At 34.2% G+C, this 9,956-nt stretch overlaps 1 protein-coding gene across 2 annotated transcripts; it reads left to right on the forward strand.

The window, feature by feature from the left end:
• Positions 1–3,361: 3,361 nt before the first annotated feature.
• On the forward strand, positions 3,362–6,460 carry LOC120013847. 2 transcript variants are annotated; one of them, XM_038865806.1, is made up of 7 exons: positions 3,362–3,610; positions 3,718–3,794; positions 4,702–4,838; positions 4,914–5,015; positions 5,098–5,418; positions 5,529–5,616; positions 6,237–6,460. In XM_038865806.1, exons 3-7 carry the CDS (start codon positions 4,722–4,724, stop codon positions 6,242–6,244), a joined length of 636 nt encoding a protein of 211 aa, XP_038721734.1. In that variant the 5' UTR covers positions 3,362–3,610; positions 3,718–3,794; positions 4,702–4,721; the 3' UTR covers positions 6,245–6,460. The 2 variants fall into 2 exon arrangements, with proteins under 2 accessions (XP_038721734.1, XP_038721733.1); XM_038865805.1 differs by having other exon boundaries at positions 3,723–3,794.
• The last annotated feature ends 3,496 nt before the right edge of the window (positions 6,461–9,956 follow it).

Consider the following 9,956-nt stretch of genomic DNA (forward strand, 5'->3'; position numbering starts at 1 on the left):
ATAATATATTTATTCCTTATCCTAATCTAATTAGTAAGTTATTGGTGAAGGATCGTGTTTAACACAAGAGGAGGGTGAATTGTGTCCACAAATTCCAATTGGAATCCCTTTTTACAATTTCAAACAAATCAATGTCAATTAGCAAATAACATACAACTTTGGACTCTAATGATTGTCTTAATCAATATTCAATCCAATGCAAGATGTGATACAATATGGTGAATGATCAAACATCAAATAATCAAGAATTGCAAAAAAAGATTTTTCAAACTACACCCTGCCCACAGATTTTGTAACACAGATTTCACCTATCAAATGATGTCAAAATATAACAAAATTTTATACGCAATGTCATAGAACCTTGATAAACACTATATCAAAAATTCAGATTAAAATTCAAAGTCTACCTACGTGACCAGTGCACGAACAAATTAGTGCTCCAGAAAATTCTGAAATCAAAACATTTGACCTATTGGTTTAGAGAAACCTCCACTAATGCAATTAACAACCTCAAGCAAATGATCAACACACAAGGGCAGAAAATCAGTTTTAATGCAAGATCTTGCAATGATCAAAATGGTTTAGGAAGTAATTAAACACTTGGTCAATCAACAAGCAAGAAATGCAATCAAGAAAATCGACACAACGATTTATAGTAGTTCGGAGACCCTTCTCCTACGTCTACTACCTAGGTTCACCAACCTAGGATTTTCCAACCTCCACTAAGGTGTGATTTTCCAAGAGCTCTACAAAACTCGTAGAGCACCCACAGTGGCTCTTGTAACCAAGTCCTCCACTCTACTTTAAAGGATGAAATCCAAAAAATGTTAAAAAAACCCCCATAGCAATTCTTGTATTTTAACGGAAGATTTTACAGTTGCTACAGTGATCAGCTAGAGGTAGCGGTTCACTGTAGCTCTGGTATTTTTCTTTAATAATAAAATATTAATTTTTTTTATTTCTTTAATTATTTATTATTTAGTTTTTCTCTCTCTCTTTTCCTTTGTCCTTCCGCTCTCCCGTTTTCTTCTATTGTTTTCTTTTATCATTTCCTTCTCTCCTTTCCTCCTTTTCCTCTCGAAAATTCTCGTTTGATCTATCTAAGTGGTTCTCTTCCAGTGCCAGTGGCTAGTTTGTGCCCAAATTGATTTCAATTTTGGCTGCAATAAGGTATTTTTCTTTTGCCCTAAAATCTCTATGATATCTGATGGTTTCAATCAGGTTGGTTTGTGATACTTTTTCTGAAGGGTGGCCTTATACTGGGTTCTGTTAGTTTTGTTTGCATCCTGGGTCAGTTTCTTTTGGCCCTTTGCTCCTGGATAATCATTCATCAAGTTTTGAAAGTGTGTGTAATATTTAGTTTTTACATGTATGCTCTTTTGAAACAATGATCTAAATGTATGCATGTATATTCCTTTTGAATTAAAAAAATATATTTTTTATATTTTCTGATATTTGCATTGAAATTATTATTTTATTAAAAAATTTTGTTGTAAAAAATATGCTTTGTTCATCATAATATAATCAGTAAAAATTAACAAAAATGAAATTGGAAGTGATTGGAGAAAATAAATATTTTAAGTTATAGAGGATGGTTTAGAGGAGCTGATGTGGAGTGTTGTTGAATTGTGATTCTGTAAAACTATAAAATGACTCATTTTATTATATTTTAGAGAATTTGTTAAGAGAAACTACAGGAGTTGCTCTTACACTAGGGTTTAAAACACTCCCTCAAACTACTAGGGTTTTAAAGAACTCCTTCAAACTTCTAAGGTTTCAAAGCACTCCCTCAACCTCAACCTCTCAAAGGTAGTTGCCCTAACAAAAGGGACTTTTACAAATGTTGAAGAATAAGTTCTCACAATGATAGCTCTATGTCAATTTGGTGGAGAACTCTCAAACACAACAATGGTAGCCTCCAAGGTATGGATTGAAATGTAAAACAAGTAGACTTTTTGAAATCTTAAATCAAACCCCCAAGATGAGAAGCACTTCCTCCTTGCAACAACAAGATAGTGTGGAAGCTTTTGTAGGGGTAAGGGTAGAAGCTTGAATCAATGAACAAGTTGGCTTGAATGCTTGTAGAGAGTGTTTTCTTTCAATCTTTGCAGTTTGCAATAGCTTCTCTAAGTTCTTCCAAGTGTGAGAGAACTACTTCATTTGTCTCTACACAATCTCCACCATTGGATCAATCTTCAATCTCTCAATCTTGGCCTTCCATTCATGACTCAATCTTGGCCCTTGATATATTTGAATCAACAAATCCTAGCCATAGGATTTCTAACCGTTGCCCACTTCTCCAAAGGTGAGAACTTGGCACATTTTGATATCAACCATTGGATCTACATGTACTTGCAAATATTGACCATTCAAATTCTCTTTAATTCTTAGCCATGGATGCACATTGTACTATGCCATATTGTCCCTTCATTTTGGCTTCAAGAATCAAGTAAGATATTCTTTTACTAAGTCTTGTTTGATTGCAACAAAGGAATCCCCATTAAAGCTCAAGTCTTGAATAAGAGACTGTCAAACAAGGAATATAGGTGATGTGGCCTCTTCTCCTCCAAGTATCTTCTTTCTCTCCTTTTGTTGACATTCACGAAATGGTGCCCCTGCACGTGTTCCGATCGATCGGACTTGGTCACCAATTGATCGCGAATCAACTCTGTCATAAAAGATGAAGTGCTGCCATCCACTCCCGATCGATCGAGAACCCAAACCGATCAATCGATTTTCTACTCGGCTATAAAATTTTGCACATATTTATTTCATGCCTTTCTTACTCCAATGACTGCTTGAATACCTTCCATATGACCCCAATGCTTAGCCCCTAAGGCTTGTTTTGATCATCACGTCAAGTCCTTAGTGGTAAGTTGGTGAAAATAGGATTTTCCATGGTTTCCTAGAGCTCCAAGCTCATTCTTAGAAACCGGAATTCAAATCTCTTACTGAATTTTGAGTCGTATGAGACCACAATGATTATTAACCAACAAGGAAATAAGAGGTAGAACTCCCCAATTGCATGTAAGCTCAAAAGAGCTTCATATAAAAAACATAGGTTAATTATATTTGAAAAACAACCCAGAAAACTCAGATTACTACATGATAAATCATTTTATATCACTACAAGAAAAAGGGTCTATTGATTAGCAGCGGTTATTTATAAACTGTCGCTATTGATTAGTTACACCTGGGTTTTAAAATGCGCTGGAATAGATATTCAAAAAATGCCGGTATTGACGATATATAGCCACGGTTTATTGAAATGCAAGTACACCTTTTAATTCAGTGGCGGTTTATAAACGCTGGTTTACGTATGATCAACAACTGCGTGTATCTTAGAAATAGAGGCGTTTTAAAGCGCCAGTATAGGTACTGATTGAAATGACATCGTTTTAGATTGGCGGTCTTATGTTCAGAAGACGAAAATTTCGCGCGACCGAAATGAAAAATGAAAACTTTTTCCGTATTCCCTCATATCCTCCCTCAACCCTAGACTCCTCTCAAACCCTCCCTCAAATCCTATCTCTGGTTCATTGCGAAGCAATATCTGCAACAATATCTCCCTCCAACGCTCCCTCAATCTCTGTCAGATCTGGACGTTTAGGTAAACTTTTGATTACTGCCGATTCAAATTCTTTCTTTGTTCTATTTGTTTTGTTGTTGGCTATCTTTTGATTATGGGTTTTCTTTCGAAACTATTTTCTTTCAAAGTAAAGGAGGAGAAGAAGAAAAGTCGTGTCCTCTCTACTCCTGAAGATAAACACACCTCTCAAATCTGACGAATTCTGGTACGCCATAAGCTGTCTTTCTCTTTTTCAGTCTAAGTTAGTTTTAATATTTCGAAATGGACCATGAAATTGATTTTGGTATCTTGATATATATTGGTTTGGACCTTCAATTGGATTCTTCGATTATCTAATTGTTGAGATATATTGCTGTAGTGAGTGGCTAGAAGTCTTCGATTCTCTAATTGTTGAGTTATATAGTGCTGTAGTGGATTCTCTAATTGTTGCTAGAAGTCTTTAGACGAAAAGTCTGTATAATCTCTGTTTTTGTCCAAGAACTGAAGCTTTTTTGTCCTAGAACTGAAGCATTTTTTGTCACCAAGTTTTGTCATTTTGAAATTTAGTTGAGGAAAACTCAGACCAATATCTGTTTTTGAAGGCAATTTTTGTCCCAGAGCTGTACATAGCATTTTTCCTCCTCTCCATTTGGCTCAAATTTACTTGGCCAGTCTAAAGAAATTGATGTAAAGGAGTCTCACATGGTTTTTGGACTTAACAAGTCAAAGATTAGGATGCAGGTAGATATTAATTTTACATATATAACAAATTAAGAACTAATAATCAATGGAGAGAATGGAAACTTACTGCAAACACTGTCCTTATTGATGTGATTCATTACTTGACTTTTTGTGAATGAGTTTACTTTGAATGCAGTGTCAAAAGTCATAATTTTGTATAATCTTCTTAGTTTTTTTGCTTAAAATATTTTAATTAGTCACTGTCCAGCTAAACTTCTTATCATTGATGTACTAGCTTAACCTTTTTAATTTTTTAATGGCTAAAACTATATCAATGCTCCTTAAGTCACAGTTGGCCAATTTTCTCTTCATGCTTGAACTTTGATATGATTTTTGTGGCTTGCTTAGCTGCTTCTAATTTTTTTTTTTTATGTTGTACGTTTTATTTTCAGAGATATATATCAATTGGGATATGTCTAATCAAATGCATGTACAGAGGAAGAGTGAGCAAAATAAAAAGATTCGTTCAAAACAAACTTTGCTCCATACTGCTGGTACAAAGAGCTTTGCGCGAGTTGCTGCTGAGATGGTAATAAATAAAAGTTGAATTTGTTTGCTATTGCCCTAATATTGCTATATTATACTATTTCTTCTATATTGACAGACTAAAATAGATGGTGTGGCTCCTTCACGTGCCAAATTATTTATCAAGACACACACACGTAAGGATGGCAGTATTCTCACTGAAGACACTCGTGAAAAGATAGTAAGTATAATAAAGTTTTTGGATAAATTATTGCTTTTAATGGTGTTTGCTTGGATAAAATAATTCTTATTTCTAATTGTAGCAAAAGATTGAAGAGAAAATCACTCAAGATCCAAATGTTGGGATCTCAAATGAAGATGACATAGGTTGGAGCAAGGATGATGTTTATTCTGAAGTCTATGGAGATGAAAGAAATGGTCGTGTTAGGAGTCTGGGTCATGGCCCTACTCCATCTCAAAAAAATTGTTATGTCCCTCGTTCATTAAAAGGTGTTTCTATCATTTCATCATCAACGAGTAGCAGACAATCTGCTCAAGTGATGGAACTTACGGATCGACTAGCATCATTGGAGGATAAGTTCACCAGATTCATGGATGCATTTCAATCTTATGCTGTTAGACATGTATGATATTTTTTTCTTTGATAATAAATCCATGCATGTTGCTAGACCTGTATATAAGTTAATGTAAATTTTGGATTAACTTTGCATTTGTTTCATATATGTTTTCATAGGGTGAATCAAGTGAGCATGTGGTAACTCCAGAGACCCATCTTCGTTCTTCAAGCTCTAGTCATGATCCTGTCAATCAAGTTGCACGACGTAAGTCACAATTTCGATCAACTTACATACTTTCTTCAACTGATCTAGTTGTGACATTGATAATTAATGGTCTTTGTTGATTACTAGTTGATATTTGGTTATGATTCTATAAATATTAGCGGAAGGAAGGAATATTGAACAGAGATAGCTAGATCAAAGCAGTTAGCTAGCTAGGTTGTCATCAATTTAGATTATAATTCAATACTTAGTTATTCTATTATGGGCATTTGTCTCTGAAATATATGTTTGTGATTCAAGTCTTATATCCATGGATTTTATCTGAATTGGAAAGTAGTTTGGGTGGGTAGCATGGTCATACTTTGATAGCCATGGATTTTATCTGATTATTAAGCATCGGACTCTTGCTTAGTTTTGGAAAATATCTCTGATTGAGGCCTCTAAGGCTGACAATTATCCTCATGTTGCTGCAAAGAGGATTGGAAAAATGGCTTAGAGCATGAGGCTTTGTGTCCTGCAGGGATTAGGAAGAACTCAGAGCTCTAGCCTAATATTCCCAAATTAATCTGAAGTGTTTTTTGTGCTAAATCCTGATTTCAATATTGAATGCTTGGTTGCATTTTTTCACTTGAGTTGATGTCTAATTCCAATTAATATTTCAGGAAACTGATAGGGCATTTGAAGATCTAGCTATTTTGGACCGTGCATGCATAACAACTTTGAGAAGGACTTCTGAAGATCAATTTTGGACTTTGAAGCTGGATCTACTAAAACGACTGATGTTTTATTCCAATTAATATGTTTTCTTATACTTTGAACAATATATGTACGTGATAATATATATATATATTATATGCTCAATAGCAATGGAAGTTTCTTCAAGTTATATCTCTATGTTTCATTAACTGATAATAATGTTTTGTGTTTCGATATGCTTAATTTCTTAAACTAAATTAATTAGTTGAATAAAATAAACAAGTTATAATAGCGGTTTTACAAAATTTCAGCAGTTATGGGTCACAAAAAACTATAACAAATTCCAGCGATTTTTAACCTATTGCCACGTTTTTTGATGTCACCAGACATATGTCTACAGCTATGTTTAATAAGTCAACAGCGATGGCTAAAAAACGCTAGTGTTTTACCTAGATATTACGGCGCTCAAAATACTTGTACCAACGCTCGTAAAAAACGCAGGTATAGACCTAGCGACGCAGACAATACCAGCGTTTTAAAACGCTGGAAAAAGATACGCCTGCGCTTTTTTGAACTTATGCCAGCGGTTTTAAGCGCTGGTATTGATTATTTTTATTGTAGTGTATGTATTATAATGTCTGTATAAAATTTCATAATAATTGGAAATCGTTTGGTTCGAACTCCCCATTCTAGTTCATTTGCAAAACTGAATTTCCAGCATATATTCAAGCATGTGTATATGTAAAATTCACATAGTATTAGGCAAAAGCCTCACTTAAAGCATGTGATCATGTAAGATAATCAATACGATATATTCATTCAAATTCAATTCATATAAATCAAATATTGCTTTAATATTTCAATATCATTTACAAATGATTTAATATCATCAAAATTAGACATGTAGGACCATAGGTCCAATAGTTGGCATATCTTAATCATATTAGTAAATGTCCATTTTTCGGTTAACACATGATGCCCTACTCCAAGTAGAATACTATATGTTTAGTATAACTTTTATACATCTCAATCAATTATCATATATAAATGATTACACCTACTATCTCATAATAGATCATTCGTTACTTTCGTAATACACAATTTTTCTATTATGTGTAACCTCAATAGATTCGACATAAACTAGTAACTGAACATTATTTCGTATAATATGCTAATCAGAACAACTTCTGATGTTTGGTTCGAACTCTTCCAATCCTTGCAAACAAATTAGAACTCTTTTTAATTTTCCCTACCATTATTTTCATGTAAGCTTTCCATAAGCCATGGTTGATACCTAATAACATGAGCATAAACCGAACGCTCCTCTTGCATCTTCATGTGGAACAGTTTCTTAGAGATGAAAAATCTCATGGTGCGGCTCCTCTCACCATACAACTATTATAGGTGTAGAAGTATGTTGGTAGCATCATAGCATCATCCATGTATTCATCTTCCTTTCATGTTCTATAAACTATTAGCTATTACAACACTGATGTTTGGTTGGAACACTTTCAATTCTCTGAAATGAATTAGAACTCTTTCTAATTCTCCTTGCAATTATTATCGTGCAAGGTTTCCATACGTCATGGTTGATGCCTAGCTACATGTCATGACTACCTAGTTATGAACAATATATATAGGCAAATATTTTGGTATGGATAACGTAAAGTTCATTAGTCAATCAATGATCCTCTATCGGATTTTCACCAAAAACCAATCAGTAGTTATACTAAACTAGGTTATAAGTATACCAAACAAGACATCCGGAGTTTTTCCTTTGGTATTGTAGTGTACACTTCCAATAACCTCTTCTTTAACTAAAGAATCTACCATAGGTTGTGTAAAATTACACAAGCTCTATGAGACATTTATCCATCCACGTTTTCCATGCAAAACCACATCAAAACCATGATGCATGCCTCTTTTGAAAAAGTTTAAACCATTTCCATAACAACCTCCCCTTATCCCATTTGTCCAAACCATGTAATTTTAAACAAAACCCAGTCCAATTTGCATTTTGAGCTACGCATATTAAACATATAGTTTAATCAAACCAATAAAAACCATTTTAAATAGTTCCTCCTCACTCGTCTATCCCTCTCATGAGATATCATACCCACTCGGGCAACCACAATGAAAACATTTCATAATTCATTTAATGCAATTTAAAACATACTTTTAAATAAACCTATAATTTCATTAAACTAAGGAATTTGTAAAACCTTTGTGTCGGAAACATGCAACCTGCGGAAGTATATAAGGACCTCATAGACATAAACGATAGCTAGACAAGTTTCAAAAATTTCTTATCAAATACTAATCACCATAGCACAAACCATATATCAATTAATTGCAAGAAGATTATATACCTTGAGATCTCTTTGATTTGATCTCTAATAATCAGGAACGAAGGATGGAGTCAGCAAGTTTGATACTAAGCTCAAACCTGTGGATCTTCCACCGTATGCATCAATTCCCAAACTTGGATTGAGAGGGTAGTCTCTTTTCTCCAAGAACCTAAAGAACACAAACCAAAACTAGTGGAAACGATTAGAGAGTAGAGAGGCCAACTGGTGTCTCAAAACTTGTGTTAACAAAACACACACTGTGTGTGTATTTATAGGGTTCGGCCACACCTAGGGTTTTCTCCCTAGGTGGGCTGGCCCCTAAGCCTCTCCCTCTCCTAATTCCAGTCCGTTTTGGTTTTCCTGTATCTTCTAGTATTGGGCTTCTGGGCTACAGTGGGGACCAACTAGGAAAAATAAAATATGGGCTTCCTATGAATTTAATTATCAGCCCAAACCCATGGACATAATTATAATTCATAAATTATAATATATTCCACTAAAATATTATAATTGCACTCCCCATTTTATCTCAAATTAAATATGAGCCTTTCGTTATACTTGTTCATAAATTCCTTACGTTAAGTTACAGATACCCGTCAATTAAATATGCCACTGACATATAATATTTAATTGACATCTTTAAATATTTCCTTGATCTTACCGCTTAACTTATTTGAATGTGTCGGATTAATTAAAATCCACCTGCAGGGTTTTGACACAATCTCAAATCCTATAAGCATTCTCAAGAGGGTATCATCAATCCATAATTGGATGTGAATTTTATTAACAGATTATTTTCCATCGTACCATTAATGCGGTGACCCAACTAACTTGTTGTTTGTTGGCCTGTACAAAAAGACCTCACCCTTTTGTAAATCAAAGTCCCGTACATTAAATGCACCTGTACCAATAATCTTTAATAAATTAAGAATATGAACAATTCTATAATGTCTGTGTGAGTGTACAATTTTCATATATGGTCAGACTGGGAAAATTGATTCATACGTAGTCCTGATCAATACACTCCAAGTGTACTGGTATAGTAAGTTCAAGCTTTGCCGCTCTCCTCAACCAAGATAGGTATACTGAAATACTATACCACAGCCAAGCTGATGGTTTGTCCAATTCCGTCTTAGCTGTGATCGCTTATATTCAATAGGAACTTATGAATTGATCTTCCGTGTGCAAGGTTAGACTCTACACACCAATTCATGTACCATATAGAATAAAAGACACTGATGTCAATATGTCTTTTCTCATTTTAAATGCTAAATATATTTTATTCAATAAATAAATCGAGTTTGAATATTACATAAAATAATGGCCTTTAGCATACTA

This window comes from Tripterygium wilfordii, chromosome 13 (genome assembly GCF_013401445.1).
Source record: "Tripterygium wilfordii isolate XIE 37 chromosome 13, ASM1340144v1, whole genome shotgun sequence".
Taxonomy (NCBI): Eukaryota; Viridiplantae; Streptophyta; class Magnoliopsida; order Celastrales; family Celastraceae; genus Tripterygium; species Tripterygium wilfordii.

Coding starts and splice junctions, on each gene's coding strand:
- LOC120013847 (XM_038865806.1), top strand. CDS start 4,722: ATGTCTAATCAAATGCATGTACAGAGGAAGAGTGAGCAAAATAAAAAG. Junction 5,016..5,097: donor AAGACACTCGTGAAAAGATA/GTAAGTATAATA, acceptor TTCTAATTGTAG/CAAAAGATTGAAGAGAAAAT. Junction 5,419..5,528: donor AATCTTATGCTGTTAGACAT/GTATGATATTTT, acceptor ATGTTTTCATAG/GGTGAATCAAGTGAGCATGT.